Raw genomic sequence first — 15,921 nt, forward strand, 5'->3', positions numbered from 1 at the left:
AGGGGGAAAAAATTCAATCAAGCCAAAAAGTGATGAATTCCAATTATTACCCTTTAACAATATGTAATATTTTTAACAGATTTTTTAAATTAAAAACATTTGAATTGGATATGATTTTTTTTTTAAATTATGTCATTGCAGGAAAGCTTGATTTCAGAAGTAGAATCGAGCTCTGTTTTTGTTATGCTTAGATCCACACCTCCAGGTACAGCACCAATTAAAATGAAAATCGAATATGTCGCTGTTTTTATCTTGTTTTTATTATCTGCGCTTTTCATATTAAATGGTGTATTCTACTATTTACAAGGAAGATACATAGGCTACATTCCGTCGCCATCAGAGTTATCCATTGGCTCATATCAAGTTCATCTCACTTCAACTTTTTATCCAATTTGCGGTTTCATCCTTTCCATATTGCTTACAATTCGAACATCGCATATAGATTTATCCTCAAGGGTTTCTAAATTAACTAACCGCTTACTTAGATTTTTCTCCATCTTCAATGCAATTTTATTCATTTTTTATGGCTGTTTCACAATTGTTGATCATAGGTTTGTTCATAACATTACGCTTTTATTGTTAACAATATGCATTTTAGTTTATGAATGTATTTCTGCTCGTTTAGTTAAAACATGGAAGAATTACTTGTCAATTAGTGGATCCATCGCAATGTTCGCATTAAGTTTAACACTTAACATTGTTACAATGCTCCGTCCGTATAAAATCCAAAATATCGTTCCATATTGCGAATACGCAGCTATAGCTTTGATATTCTTGTTCATTTTATCTCTTTTCTATGAATTATCTCAAGTTATTCTTGATGTGGTTGTCATCCAAGAAAAGAACAACAATTAGCATTGTTTATTTATGTTTTTGAATATAGTAGTAAATACTTCTTTCTATTACTATTCTTTTTTTTTCAAAATTTTCCAATATTGCCTAATTTTTGAAAAATTGAACATAAAACCCCAATTAAGTCTGAAATCTAGTCCATAATGCAATAGTATTTTGAAACAATTTGTTTTTGATATTCAAAAATATCTCAAAACTTCATATTTGTTTACTGAATAGCAAATAATTCAGTTACTCTGTATATATGTAAGATTGTTTCATACTTGTATTTCAATTTTTCATTCATAAAATTTGATTCCAAGTTATCAGATGATTAAACAAAGATCGTCTGATGCTGATTTTCAACTCTGGATTTCAAGTGATGATCTATCAACCGATTTTGCATATTTGAAAGCGTTTCTTGAGTCCAAATCCACAGATTATTCGAAATTCATGCAACTTTTTTTAACGCCAGGAAAACGATATGCAGAAGCAAAGGAAATAGCCAAGTTATCACAAAAATCAGCAAATCCATTTGCAAAACCTCTTCTTACAACAAATATTCACAAATCTCTCGCAAAATTAAACGGCTATCCAAATGAGATTACTTCAAAACAGTTTGCAGAAATATTTAAAACATGCTTTTTCTTACCTGATTTTGTCAGTATATCATTATTTGCATTAATTTCAAAAAATACCTACAAGAAGAAAACAAAAACAATAAAATTTCAAGATGCAATCAACTTTATGTCCGATAATTTCTCCAATTCAACAATTGATGATCTATTTTTCTATATATTATCCGAAAATTTCAGTTCAAAATATTGTAAAACACAATGCTTACTCAAAATAATCTATCGGTATGTTACCACTAGCGATAAATTTGCATCACTTGATCTAGAAAATCAAGGATATAGAACAAAAGAAGCTAAAATTAATTTATTGACCGATTTCGCCATTTACATTTGTTCAAAGATCGAGATAGTTTTCGACCCAGAGCTTCATAACCGACTGGAGCGAAGAAATATCACTCTCGATCTCTTTCTGAAAGCTCTTGATAATTGTGCAATATTTGAACATTTTATTGTGATTTACACAAAGTTCAAAGAGCTTCAGGCTCAACCAGCAGATTTTATCACATTTAAGGAAATATTAAATTATGATTGCCAAAGAATTGATTCAGATATAATGAAACGATGCCTCAGGATCTTATCTAGTACTACTGATAACATTTATTTCTTTACATTTGTTAAATTTGTCACATTTTTAGAAGATAAGGCTTCAATTGGGGCCTTGAACTTCTGGTTTAGAGTTTGTGATTCAGATGAAGATGGTTTTATATCTATTAGCGAAATGGAAGCGCTTTACGATGCACAAATCAAGAAATTAAAACAAATTGGCTACACAGCTGATTCTTTTGACATTATTCTCCCACAATTGATGGATGCTGTATCTGTGCATTCAACAAAAATTAGTAGAAAAGATCTCAGAAATTGTGGTCGATGGGTAAATTTCTTCAATTTACTCGTGGATCCAAAGACTTATAATGAAGCAGATTTCAAAGATCCTTTATTTAGCTTCAAATTAAATTCATCTACTGTTCAAACATCACTTTGGGACGAATATGTTCAGCGCGAAATCTCGAATTATAATAACTGAAATGTAATTTATTTTGAGTATATTGAAGCAATGTGAAACACTTTGTATTAGAATAAGACAAAATCGAAGAAGAAAATACGGATTGGCATTGATGAAAAGATTATTGCTGCTTTGTTTATTTGTTAAAATTTCCTTTAAGGGCGTACTTACCACTTTCTGACATTCTCTCAATTTTTTTACATTCAAGCTTTATAATCCAATTTTCTAAGACAAAAAGTTAATATTTTTGGTCGGGAATAAGTTATACTATATTATAAATCACTATGGCGTTTCAATGGTGCTCATTCAGCTTTAATGCTATGGCAAGAATTTTTATTACACATGATATTATGCCCTCTTAGATTTAAACCTAACAACAAAAACATTTTATATAATTAATTTTTGAGAATTCAAAACAGGATATATTTATTACAAGTTCAAAGCCATAAATGCTAAAGTTATTAAGTTTTGAGATATTTCATTGTATTAATGCTTATAATTTTCATAATTATTAAGCAATAAAAAATTATAACAGAACTAATAAAGAAATTGAATCATGATTCGATTTCTTCTATTTCTTAGTTTAATCTGTACTAATTACTGAGTCGGTTTCTGAGATTGGTTCTTCAGGAAGATTCATTTCGAATCGATAAGACCTTCGTTCTATTTCTTCCAAGTGGGCTCTCATTTCCTCTAATCTAGCAAGCCTATCTTGCACTTGGTTAATTGACATTGATACATCCTCCCTTGTTGTTGTAGCTTTATCAATAAAATCAACACAGAAATCATTAAATATCTTTGCATTATCATTTGCAGGATCTTTCTTGTGATGGTGTTCACGTGTTAAGAAAGCCTGAGTTAATTCTTCTTCTTTTTCAATTTCGCTATGTAATTTTTGAGATAATTTCTCCTGTCCTTCTTTTGTAACATCTGGATTTATATAAATATTGTTGGTTGCGTATTGATTTCGTGGAACGTAATTACTGAGTTCAGAACCATTAAATTTGACTTCACGAGGTTTATATATTGGTTCTGTTTTTGCGAATCGCCCAATAGTTAATTCTCTTGATTGAACTTTTCCAGATGCATACATTGCCTTGATTTTTAAAGTAACGTACAAAAAAATCCGATATAAAAGTGACAAGAGAACTTAACAATATAATAATGGAGTGAAAACCTTAATTTCATGCGAACTGATGATTCAGGACTCATCTACCATTCATAATGGAGTATACTTTCCTATTTTCACATTCTGGGAAAGTATCTGATATCACTAGATTTGAAATTATTTGCCCAATTTTTCCCCTCATTTATTACATAAGTTCTCAATTTTCACTATCATATCAAAGTCTGGAAAAAAGATGAATGTTAAACAAAGTATTTACTAGTCTTAGTTTCATTAATCACTCATTAATTTGAGTGTGTTTTTGCCCATCCCTAAATAGCTTTGCTGAATTTAAATTCTCAGACATTCGATTATTTTTGATTCAAATGCTGTTCGGCATTAAAAGCAAAAATAATCATATACCAGAGAATTACACTTTTCCAGCATTTTTGGGTCGCTTTTTGCCCCTGACAAAACGTCGGAAAGGTGTAAATTTATTGACCTAATCTACAATAATTTGGTTCCATTTCTTCTAATGACCTCATCTGAAAATTTGGAATCTTCTTGATTTTAGTACTACAATGCTCCAATATAAAGAGCAAAGTTTGCAGTGAATCTAATTTAGTTCATGTTATAAAAATCATACACTTTTAACACCTCTTTCAATAAACAGTACAATTTATAAAACAACAACAATTGTATTATATAAAATATATTACCAAAAGTATTTTCGACCTCCTTTTGGAGGATTTGGCAAACAATGGTCTGATTCATCTAAATACCATAGTTTGTAATCTTTCATTTTTGAAATTTTTTGTTGAGCTGTTCCAAGACCTCCGAAATGGCACCAGAGTGGCCTGGACATATTGTGTTTGCGAGCTTCCTTCCAAAAAACTCTCTTCAATGTGGAAGATCCCATCAATGGTCCTCTAGCTTCAACTCCAAACACAGGATTGACGTATCTGATTTGGAATGGATTGTGTGGATCGGGCTCGAAATATTGTTCAAGATTAATAGTAAGAGTATCGGTAAATGAACGTTCTGTCGGAAGATTATTTATTATATCAAGAAGAGCTTGAGATTCTGTATATTCGAGTTGATCAATTCTATCTTCCCATACATTCATGAATTTCTTCATTACAGAAGTAGAGCGATAATGTGCAAAATTCAGATTAATTCCCCAAGATAAATAACTTTTCTTTGGTATGACTGGATCATTAGGAGAATCGATTGATGCTTCAATATCTGTATCAAAAGAAAAAGCAACTAAAGGATTTGCGAAAAAGATAATGTCTGAATCTGCTAATGATAAATCTGTTGTGTTATGTATTACGAACTTTGCAATTTTGAATTTAACTCGTATGAAATCAACAAATTCGTTTGTATCTGATGGATCAATTGAATTGATTGCTTGATTTGTAGGATAATATACTGTATTTGCGCCGAATTTTTGCATATTTAAGTATGATATCTTATCTGTTGCTACAACAATGATTCTTTCCTTTGGTACATTGGTCATCCATAAAGAGCATAATGCATTTCGAGTTAGTTTAATCATACCGGCATTTGTTACAAATAAAACAATATCACGACGATTTGTGTTATCGTTTACTGTGGATTTCATAATCATCAAGTGAAGTTCATCTTTAAATTTACTTTCGGAAATCGGTCTATCATAGTTGAAGCAGCCCAAAACTACAGAATCACGCGATCTACAATAAATTAATGCACTAAATGATGAAAATATTGATAGAATCATCAGAATCTGTAACCCAATGTTGAATCTTGGTTCTTCCATTAATATTTTTGAAGAAAATTTGAAAAAATAGGTTTGAATGAGTTCAAATGCAACGCTCTTCATATAATATACATGATTTGAAATTAGAGAAACGACACTTTTTTATGAAGGAAAATCCAAGTTTCTCTAGTGATCACACTTCTATTATAGAGCATTCATCTATGAGATTGATGGAATGTTAGATTTTGAACTTTATAATTTGGGAGTGTTAATTGGGCGGTTAACATTCTTCTATCTCAATGAATAAAGCAAAGTTCATAATACATTCTCTGTTAATTATTTTTAAAACTAGAGGTGAAATGTTGAGTAGAGACCTTATTAATGAATCTCACCTATCAGAATTTCGTTCATTTGAAAAAGTTAGTTATTGCAATTCATTACAAAGAAATTTAGAATTTGTAGACTGTTGAAGGTTTTCTAGCTCTCAAACATTATTTAATTAAGGTATTAGTAATCAAATATTTATATGGTTACTGTTTAAGATGTTGTAATTATGATAAAAATGTTGTAATTTGACATATCAATGTTATGAAATAAAATAATGATACTAAACATTATAATGAAAGTAAAAGCAAAAACAGGAAGCAAGTATTTATTCAATAGCGATTTGTCAAGTTCAGAAAAGAAAATGCTGATTAATCATATTGCCACAGATAGGATGTTGCATTCAGGCGTGCTTATGCCATCAGACAAAATGCAATATCTACTTGATTTTGGTGTATGGAATGGAACAACTCTAGAAATCAATCTTTCGGGGGATTTTTTAAAAGAAACAATTATTAACTTAGTTGATTATGATTCTCAAAAAAATTTTTATAAAATATGCTATAAAAAGAAACAAATCTCTTCCAGATTCATACCTGACAATAACACTTTTTACAGTTTGATGATAAATTTCAATAAAACGCAAACAATTCATCCAGTAATAAGGAATTGTAATAAGTCATATATCAACTATTCGTATGTGATCAAAAATTCTGGTGACTCTATCGATTCAAGATTAGAAAAAACTAAAATATTATATTTAATATTGGCATACATCCATTTTATATGTAGTATTGGTTTTCTTTTAAATGGTTGTGATTTGCTTGCTATGATGTCGTTTTTAAAGACAACTTCCTCAATACTTTTCTATATTTTTTTATATCAAATAAAACATCTTGGAAAATATTGCATTTATTTTGAAACGTTTAATCATATTTCAACTGGATTATTGATGGCTTTGTTTTCAAGTTATGAATTGTTATATAATTTTCGACGTGAAAATATTTTCGCAGCTTTTGATGGATATTCTGAAAATGCTTTAATAATATCTATGCTTTTACCATTTACAAATTTAATTTTTGTACTTTTTTTTGCTGCCACTACGATAAAGATAATGACGAATTTTTCTCCATAATAGCAGCTTTGTCAGTTATGCATATCTTTGAAGTTCTTTTTCAAGTTATGAGTGAATCCAGATATTTCATTAACTATTTGATATATGAATGTTTTACTCTCTTTTATTATATCGTTATATGTCTTCAACTTTCATCCAACCCAGATCTGAAGCCTCGGAGACCTTATATTCGTTTGGAAATTTAAGAAACTACATTAATGTATTTAAATTTTATACTGAATATAGATATGTTTAAAGAGTTAAACATTGCTCATTTTAATTATTCATTAAATCTATTTTAAACATCGTTTTGGGTAATAATTTCTATTGAAAATCATGCTTGAAATTTAATAAGTAAGTAAAACCTATTGAAATAATGAGATTTTAATTAAAGTTTATTTTAGCGCGTAAAATTACACCTTTACTTTTAGAACTACCCTCAATTTTTAACTTTTGCAACTCCAAAAACCAGGTGTTTTTCCAGAACTACCATCTAGGATGAGTCCTAGGAGCTATAATTCTAGGGTTAGATGATACCCACTTAGTACTTTTATTTGTATATGTTTTAATGGAATTTGGTGAGGGGTCATGAAATTCGTATCTAATTTGCTATCATCTAAGCTGGTAAAAGTTAGAGAAAGCTATTTACTGGTTATATATTACAAATATACCTTGTAATAGAAAATATAAGTGTTTGTGATTTAAATTCGCTCAATTAGCTCGAAAATTTGTTTTATATCCATGACAAACTAACACAATCCTATTTATGTGATTTCCAATCTGTTCCCAAAATATATCAGCATGAATATATATATATTGATATTATTTGCAATTTCATCATTAAATAGTACTTTTTTCCCTATTTTAATTTAGAAATATTATATATATGATAGCGACACAAGATTTTAATTAAAAAATATATGTTATCTCATCACACTCAAATTGAATTTCAAAAATTTTAGAATTTTTCAATTTCAATATTGAAAATATATTTCTTATATCATAGCGATTCATGTTATAATAATATGGAGAAAAATATTGTTTTAAATCTAAAATTTAAAATGAATGATTGGGCATTACATTATTCCAATTTATTGTTTATTTGTTAATCTAGTGGAAACAATTAATATTTTGGAGAAACAAAAATTTGAAATTTGAAATTTTGAAAAAAATGCATGAATCGGTAATTAAACATTGATTTATTAATTTATTAGCCATGCTTTGATGTTGGTCTTATTCTTAAGCCGATTTAAAGAATTAATTTTTCCAAATCGTGTTTGACATTAACACATATAGATATATCAGGAAAAAAGGTATCACTTATCAAGTTATTGGTTTTTATGTATCTCCTAACTTTGCCTCGTTCTGAATACAATTCTAGTTAACGAATTTTAAATAACTATATGAAGAATACATCATTTTGGTTTTATTATTATTAAAATGATATATATTAGCTATGATATGCTTGTAAGAATATTATTCCGTGAATTGGAAACAGAAAAAATAAATTTAGACAGAAAATGCATATCTTTAAAAAATAATATGAAATTTAGCTTTTGATATTATTATCCGATAAAATATGCATGATAATTACTCCGCAAATAAAATTTAGGAAGCAAGTTGTGACGGTTTGAGCGGTTTTTAATGGCTCACAAGGAAGGAAGTATCGTTTTATCAGGCAACAAGAGGTCTTGAAATGAGTAAAGGACTGATCACCCTTGAAAGGTTCAAACTTGCTTGCGCGCCGCAGTCTTAAAAATGATATGTTTCACTTCTGGTCGAAAATTTCAACCTCTATGACAGTTGTTGGATGAACAATTGTGTAGCGGGATGAAATCTGAGTGCGGCCTGGGGCTGCAGCGTCAATCTTCCCGGCATCTTTACCGCAATCATCTCTTAGATTGCACACAAAGTTGCGAACGAGCAGCTTTCTATGCGGTAAAGATGCCGGAAAGAGAGAGTCGATGTGAGGTTCTTTTCGAGGTCTCCCAGAATGATAGAAAGTTCCGCATTCATAACTTGAATGTGGAACTTTGACCGACAAGAGTGTATTGTGCACTCTTGTCGGTCGCAGTGTCTCATTCTGGGAGACATTGCCTGTGCATGTATCCCAGAATGGAACAATCTTTTGCAATCAGAATGTGATTGCAAAACTTTGACCGACAAGAGTGTATTGTGCACTCTTGTCGGTCGCAGTGTCTCATTCTGGGAGACATTGCCTGTGCATGTATCCCAGAATGATAGAAAGTTCCGCATTCATAACTTGAATGTGGAACTTTGACCGACAAGAGTGTATTGTGCACTCTTGTCGGTCGCAGTGTCTCATTCTGGGAGACATTGCCTGTGCATGTATCCCAGAATGATAGAAAGTTCCGCATTCATAACTTGAATGTGGAACTTTGACCGACAAGAGTGTATTGTGCATCCACCTTTGTCAATTAACTATGTTTTATAGAGACATCCCCTCACACATATTTTTTCTAATATAATTTTACCTTTTTAATATTTATTTTTTATTTTTTGTGCTTTATATAACTTATGGTGTGTACCGAACTATCTTACAGACTCTACTGAGCTATTTCCACATATAAACATGTGACAATAACGCATACATACTCCCTTCGTATTCTGATCTCATGACATATTATCGCAAAAACTATATTTATACAACACATCTCATAAAGTCTCATTTTAGCCCTATCTAAGCGTTCAAAACCTATTTTCCCCGCGTAATCTGATTCTTCAGGCTCCGCTGATTCGATTTCTGCTGTCAGATCGTGAAAATATGCATCACATAACAAGATAAACCCAAATTACTTAACTTAATATTTTCCTTAAAATTTCCTATTCCTCGCTATGGGAATATTTATTATATCTTCCGTTTCCCTTCATAAATATATTTAATTTTCTGAATAATACGTATAATAAAATGAATAACTCAAAAACTAAAATACAATATTAATATTGGGTAATGACTCGATATGATCAAAACTTTTGAATTCATACATTTTTTGAAAAATTTGGATTTTTCAAAAATGATTTTGTTTGAGCATGAACGTGAAGCGAAATTTTAAGGAAAATATTAAGTTAAGTAATTTGGATTTATCTTGTTATGTGATGCATATTTTCACGATCTGACAGCAGAAATCGAATCAGCGGAGCCTGAAGAATCAGATTACGCGGGGAAAATAGGTTTTGAACGCTTAGATAGGGCTAAAATGAGACTTTATGAGATGTGTTGTATAAATATAGTTTTTGCGATAATATGTCATGAGATCAGAATACGAAGGGAGTATGTATGCGTTATTGTCACATGTTTATATGTGGAAATAGCTCAGTAGAGTCTGTAAGATAGTTCGGTACACACCATAAGTTATATAAAGCACAAAAAATAAAAAATAAATATTAAAAAGGTAAAATTATATTAGAAAAAATATGTGTGAGGGGATGTCTCTATAAAACATAGTTAATTGACAAAGGTGGATGCACAATACACTCTTGTCGGTCAAAGTTCCACATTCAAGTTATGAATGCGGAACTTTCTATCATTCTGGGATACATGCACAGGCAATGTCTCCCAGAATGAGACACTGCGACCGACAAGAGTGCACAATACACTCTTGTCGGTCAAAGTTCCACATTCAAGTTATGAATGCGGAACTTTCTATCATTCTGGGATACATGCACAGGCAATGTCTCCCAGAATGAGACACTGCGACCGACAAGAGTGCACAATACACTCTTGTCGGTCAAAGTTTTGCAATCACATTCTGATTGCAAAAGATTGTTCCATTCTGGGATACATGCACAGGCAATGTCTCCCAGAATGACATCTTCATGCCAAAAGCAATATATTTCTTATTTAAATTTGCATAAACTCCAATTTTTTTTCAATCTTAATTAAATTTTTTTTCTACTTCTTTAATTCGTTTCATCTTTCTCATAGAATATCTATTCCTTTTACAGACATGAAATCACTAATCAGGCTTTTTCAATACTCATATATTTCATATAAATCATTGTTATTTTTTCTCTCATCGCATATTTTATTAAATTTACATATTTCCTCTCACATATCCCTCTTCACATATATTGAATCTCCACACTCATCTATTAGAACAATATATTTTCGCTTAATCTCATAACTATTTATACATCTGTAGGATAATCAGACTTTTGCATCATATGAATGAAGGAGTCCAACTGTTTCTTTGCAATTCTTAATTACTGCAACATGAAGGGCTGTTGTTCCTTTTTTATTGATATTTGCACCATGTGATATATGATTTAGCTGTTTCTTTGCAATTATTTTTTGTTGAATTATATAGAACTACGTGTGTATATTTATTTTTTACTATATCAAAAATAGCTGTTCATTTAAGCATATCATTAGCTCTGATATATACACATATTTGATTGGAATATCAAACATTATTGAATCAACAAAGCAAAGCAAAGCTAAAAAAAGTGTGAAATTGAGTGAATTTTAATCGTCTTTTTACCCTTTTTTTGAGACGCCATCAACTTCTCAATAAAAAAAATATAGGGTGTCCAAAGGTGCGTTTAGCACAGCGCTCTATATGAGACTATTAAAGGAGATATATGCTGATTATAAATATATAATAAAAAATATGAATATATGTATATGATGAGTATGTTGTATTTTGGCGCCATGCCGGGATATAAAATGAATTTTGAGACAAGAGGCGGTTTCGCGGGAAATTTTGGCGGGATTTTTTTCATTTTTTTAATGAATCATAAAGAAAACATCCTCGCTCTTGCAAAAAAATGCAAAGACTGTAAAAAAATCTACGAGACATTGGTAAAATGCTTCGGTATGGATGCTCCTAGCTATTCCACTGTAACGTATCATGTTAGGATGTATCACTTCATGAACAAAAAGGCGCCCATTATAAAAATTGACAAAAAATCGCCGGATCAAAGAAAAATCAAAGCAATTCTTCAAGCGCTAGATGAAGACCCAAGAGCATCACTCAGAAGGATAGAGGAGATGACAAAGATACCAAGTACAACAGTCAGTTATTATCTGCACAATTATTTGAACTACAAACTAGCGTATACACGTTGGGTTCCGCACAACCTTAATTCAGTTCAAAAAAAATCTAGAGTCCAATCTTCGAAAGAGCTCCTCTCTATATTGGGTGCGTATCAATCCAAGAAGTTTCGCTTTTTAGTAACCGGGGACGAGTCTTGGTTTCAATATGCAACAGAAGCCAAAATCATGTGGATCCCGAAGGATGAAAATCCGCAAACATTCCCGAAGAAAAAATTGACACACAATGATGATGTTGTCGGTTTTTTGGGGCGTGAATGGCATCATCGCAATTGATATTCTTCAAAAACCTAATACGATGAATGCTCAGTATCTAATTGACAATGTTCTTACTCAAATTATCAATTCTGATGAGTTTGAGAAATCCAAACAACAAAAACAAAAGTTTGCAATTCATTTTGATAATTCAAGAGTTCACAAAAGTCATAAGGTAATGAATTACTTGGTGGAAAACAATGTCAAAGTTGTTCCAAACCCAATTTATTCACCTGATATTGCACCCTCTGACTTTTATTTATTCGGCACGCTAAAAAAGAGAGCTGAAGGACGCGAATTTGCGAGTCCAGATGATCTTGAAAATTTTGTAAGAGAGCAATTTGAGCAATTTTCTCATGATGATTTAAAGCGTGTCTTTCAAGCCTGGATCGATCGCTGCGAACGCGTGATTGAATCCAATGGTGATTATATTTAAATAAACTTTATATATATGTAACTTGTTTATTTCTATTCGCAGTATTCAGGTTTGTGCTAAACACACCTTTGGACACCCTATATAAACATCTACTTTTTACTCTTTGAGAATATTTGAGAAAGTAAGAGGGATCCTCTTGAGAAAATAAGAAATTTCGGTCAATGAAATTAAAAATGAAAATTGTATTCAAAAATAAGAATATAGTTTTTATTGCAATTAAATTCTATGAAATTTTGATGGGTTCACTCTTTCTTATCAGCGTCTGTAACAAACTCTTCTGTCTTAATATCATTGAGGCCAAGTTCTTCATTCTGTTCGTAAGTACGTTCGTAATCCTCGATAATTGGCTTTGGATCGTCGATCTTGTACTTCTGAATGAATGAGTTTGACATTGGGTCATCAAGAATGAGAGTGAATGGGTTCTTTCCGTCAGCGAATGACTTGACCTGTTCAAGAACATTTTGGAAGTGGGAAGAAGCCTGTGCGTCTGAAGAATCTCCTCTCATGAAAGGATTCTCTGCAGAAAGCTGCTGAATAATATCGCGAAGAAGGCCTTCGACTGTAGTGAATTTGCCACCAAGAGTTCCTGGAACAAGCTTGATTTCGGCTTCTGGAATTTCGATACCGGCGAGTTCTGACTTGAGAACCTCGCGGTTGAGGTCATCCTGGCAGTTGGCCTTAAGTGTAATCTTACGGCCGTATCTGGATGTTTCGCCGCCGATCATAACTTCACCATTATGATATCCGCAGTAATCGCAGTTGAAAGCCATGATGATGATCTCCTTGAAGAACGGGATTGACAATGTGCATGAGCGGGAAACGCCTGTATGAGAGCAAACTGGACAATCTGTGTCCATTTCTTGGACAGGTTGGTCTGTAGAGAAAACGGACTGATATTTGTCGATTGTCTTTGTTGTAACTTCATCGACCTGGAAGTCGCCGGACTTTGGATCGACTTTGAGACCGATTTCTTCGTTCATCTTTGCTGTTCTGCGGTAGAATTCGACTTGAAGCTGTGGATCTGGTGAAGGAGCGATTGGGTTCTCAAGGAAGGAGTTTCCTGATGGATCATCGATGATAAAGTTGAATTGAACAAGACCTTTGCGGCATTGATCGAGGTTATCTAAGAATTCTTCGAACTCTGGTGTTGGGTTTGGATTTGAGTGCTTAAGACCCTTGTAGGCACGTTCTAAGACGCCTTCAACGGTATTAATTGTGTCTGCTTGTGTCTGTGGTGGAATTTCTAAGTCGATTTCGGGGACTTTGATTGTAGCATGTGAAGATTTGATAACACGGCGGTTCAAATCTTCTGGAGATTTGGCAACTAATTTGAATGTAACGCCTTTAGCTGGGAACTCACCAGCGAACTGGATAGCATTGTCTGAGTAGCCGCAGTGTGGGCATGAGAAGTGAGAAATCATAACTTCTCTGAAGAAAGGAATCTTTGTTAAAAGCATTGTTGTTGTTCCTTCCTTGAGGCAGTTCATGCAAAGAGAATCCATCTCTGTTGGCTTCGAATTTGGTGAAATATCAAGGAAAATTGGTGGAAGGGTTTTGACTTCTGGGGCTTGTTGTTCACTCATCAACAAAAAAGTGGTCATTCCTTTCAATCAAAAATTTTCTATTCAATTTTTCGCATGATATTCAGCCATAATATATTGGTTTCCCCTATGCACAGATTTCACTTATAAAATTGGTTTTGTCTTCATAATTCATTGTAAAGCATTCAATAAAAATTTCCGATGACACTTTACAAAACTAGTTTTATAGGTTAAAGCCGAATATTGTTTTCTGGCACGAAATTAAGTGAGATGCTATTGATTTGTAATGATTCCTCTGTAATTTAATATCAAAATCATCAAAATTTAGAATCAAATTCAGTAATTATTAGGATTGATATCAATTTGGCTAGTTTAAATACATATACTAATGAAAATATATAGAGTTTCTCCTTAGTCATTATGTTTTTAAAGCAATATTTTACAATATTTTTTAAAAATCTCGATATCTTTTTAAAAAAGATAAAAAAAGTCATATAATGTTTGAAAAAGAATAACAAAGTGTCTGTTTAGATAAATAAATAAAAAAATTAAGCTTGATTGTCGTTGTTCTTGAGAGTATCTACGACAAACTGTGCAACAGTTAACTTGAGATCCTGGTCCATGTGTCCGCCCTGTTCTGTGCCTCTGAAGAACTTCCATAACCTGATCAAAAGTTTTGTAGTGAAGAAAATTGTTACGGCGAAGCAAATAGTAACAATAATGCCGAAAATGCCTGTTCCTACGCATTTGCTGGCGAAAAGATCGATTGTAGTGATCAATCCGACGCTGCCGGAGGATTGTGCACCAACTGCAAGTACAAATTCGAATATTAATGTAAGAGCCAAGCAAATGAAGATTTTTGTGAAGGCTAATGTGGATGGTGCTGTCTTAAGAGCGCGATAAACAGAAAGTGCGTCTAAATCAAGAGCAATTGGGCAAATGAAGAAGAAATAAAGTGCAGATAATGATATCTTTGTACCTGGAGAATTAACAGCATCGCCAGCGCTAAGCAAAGTAAGACTTGCGATGAAATTAAGAAAATATGTAACAAGCATGCAAACCCAAGAGAAAAATGTTTCATTAACATATGAGCGATATGATGCATCAACTTCGTTGATATCAAAATGAACTAATGGGTAGAATTTTGGCCAATTTGGTTCCGGTTCATGAAGAAAGCCTCCAAGTGGGCCTGTTCTTTGTTCTTGATTCTTAAGATCTTCTTCCATAATATTTAAACGCTGTTCCATTTGATCTAACATCTCCTGAGTTATTTCATCGTCATGTTTAGCTGGAGCAGCAGATGGTTGTGTCTTTTTAATCTCAGGGAGCTCATCCATTAGATCGGCATCGTTAAATGGGGAATAGTTATCGAGATATGAAGTATCAGTTGACATCGAAAATTTTTATGAAATTTGACAATTTTGAAAATTTTTATCGAAGCAAATTTTTTCTTTTTTATTCGGCAATCGTAAATTTCATGAAGAAGATTGAGAATTAACACATTGATAACATTGTATTTAACGAATAGATGGATATACTCGGATAAACACAACTGTTTCGTTGGACAAACTAAAGGATTTTCATTTCTTGATCTTTATGAAATTTTGGGAATTCTGAAAAAGTGACAACAAGATTTTTCTCTCATTTTATCATAAACATCAAAATAAACTTTTTATAAGCTATTAATCTCATGCTCAATACTAGTGCTCTTTAGTCTCCAAGAGACCTATTGTTTTATAATTATTTATACAATTTTCTTCTAAAGTCTCTTAATGAATGAGAGGATTCAGAAGAATTATCCCAAATGAATTCAAATATGCTACTTTGCAATGCCAATAGTTATTTTATAAACTTGAACTGTTGAT

The 15,921-nt window shown here is 32.1% G+C and overlaps 6 protein-coding genes and 1 pseudogene across 7 annotated transcripts, besides 2 other annotated features; 3 read left to right on the top strand and 4 right to left on the bottom strand.

The window, feature by feature from the left end:
• Nucleotides 1–129: 129 nt before the first annotated feature.
• On the top strand, nt 130–890 carry TVAGG3_0551980 (uncharacterized protein; the record flags this gene model as incomplete). The annotated part of the gene is made up of 1 exon (XM_001329631.2): nt 130–855. One exon carries the CDS (start codon nt 130–132, stop codon nt 853–855), a length of 726 nt encoding a protein of 241 aa, XP_001329666.1.
• A 271-nt stretch (nt 891–1,161) lies between these two features.
• On the top strand, nt 1,162–2,490 carry TVAGG3_0551990 (positive regulation of B cell differentiation protein family; the record flags this gene model as incomplete). Its single annotated transcript, XM_001329632.1, has 1 exon — nt 1,162–2,490. One exon carries the CDS (start codon nt 1,162–1,164, stop codon nt 2,488–2,490), a length of 1,329 nt encoding a protein of 442 aa, XP_001329667.1.
• A 134-nt stretch (nt 2,491–2,624) lies between these two features.
• Nucleotides 2,625–2,657: a mobile genetic element.
• Nucleotides 2,658–2,885: 228 nt separating this feature from the next.
• Nucleotides 2,886–3,577, bottom strand: TVAGG3_0552010 (uncharacterized protein; the record flags this gene model as incomplete). Its single annotated transcript, XM_001329633.1, has 1 exon — nt 3,053–3,562. The coding sequence occupies one exon, from the start codon at nt 3,560–3,562 to the stop codon at nt 3,053–3,055; it is 510 nt and encodes a 169-aa protein (XP_001329668.1).
• A 301-nt stretch (nt 3,578–3,878) lies between these two features.
• TVAGG3_0552020 (UDP-D-xylose:L-fucose alpha-1,3-D-xylosyltransferase-related family) lies at nt 3,879–5,372 on the bottom strand (the record flags this gene model as incomplete). Its single annotated transcript, XM_001329634.1, has 1 exon — nt 4,290–5,372. The coding sequence occupies one exon, from the start codon at nt 5,370–5,372 to the stop codon at nt 4,290–4,292; it is 1,083 nt and encodes a 360-aa protein (XP_001329669.1).
• Nucleotides 5,373–11,293: 5,921 nt separating this feature from the next.
• Nucleotides 11,294–12,595: a mobile genetic element.
• On the top strand, nt 11,390–12,515 carry TVAGG3_0552040 (annotated as a pseudogene). The gene has a single exon. A coding segment is annotated over exon 1 (1,126 nt).
• An 81-nt stretch (nt 12,596–12,676) lies between the features above and the next one.
• On the bottom strand, nt 12,677–14,119 carry TVAGG3_0552050 (zinc finger protein ZPR1 family; the record flags this gene model as incomplete). The annotated part of the gene is made up of 1 exon (XM_001329635.1): nt 12,758–14,098. One exon carries the CDS (start codon nt 14,096–14,098, stop codon nt 12,758–12,760), a length of 1,341 nt encoding a protein of 446 aa, XP_001329670.1.
• A 344-nt stretch (nt 14,120–14,463) lies between these two features.
• Nucleotides 14,464–15,734, bottom strand: TVAGG3_0552060 (protein transport; the record flags this gene model as incomplete). Its single annotated transcript, XM_001329636.2, has 1 exon — nt 14,605–15,450. The coding sequence occupies one exon, from the start codon at nt 15,448–15,450 to the stop codon at nt 14,605–14,607; it is 846 nt and encodes a 281-aa protein (XP_001329671.1).
• Between the last annotated feature and the right edge of the window lie 187 nt (nt 15,735–15,921).

This window comes from Trichomonas vaginalis, chromosome II, assembly GCF_026262505.1.
Source record: "Trichomonas vaginalis G3 chromosome II, whole genome shotgun sequence".
NCBI lineage: Eukaryota > Parabasalia > Trichomonadida > Trichomonadidae > Trichomonas > Trichomonas vaginalis.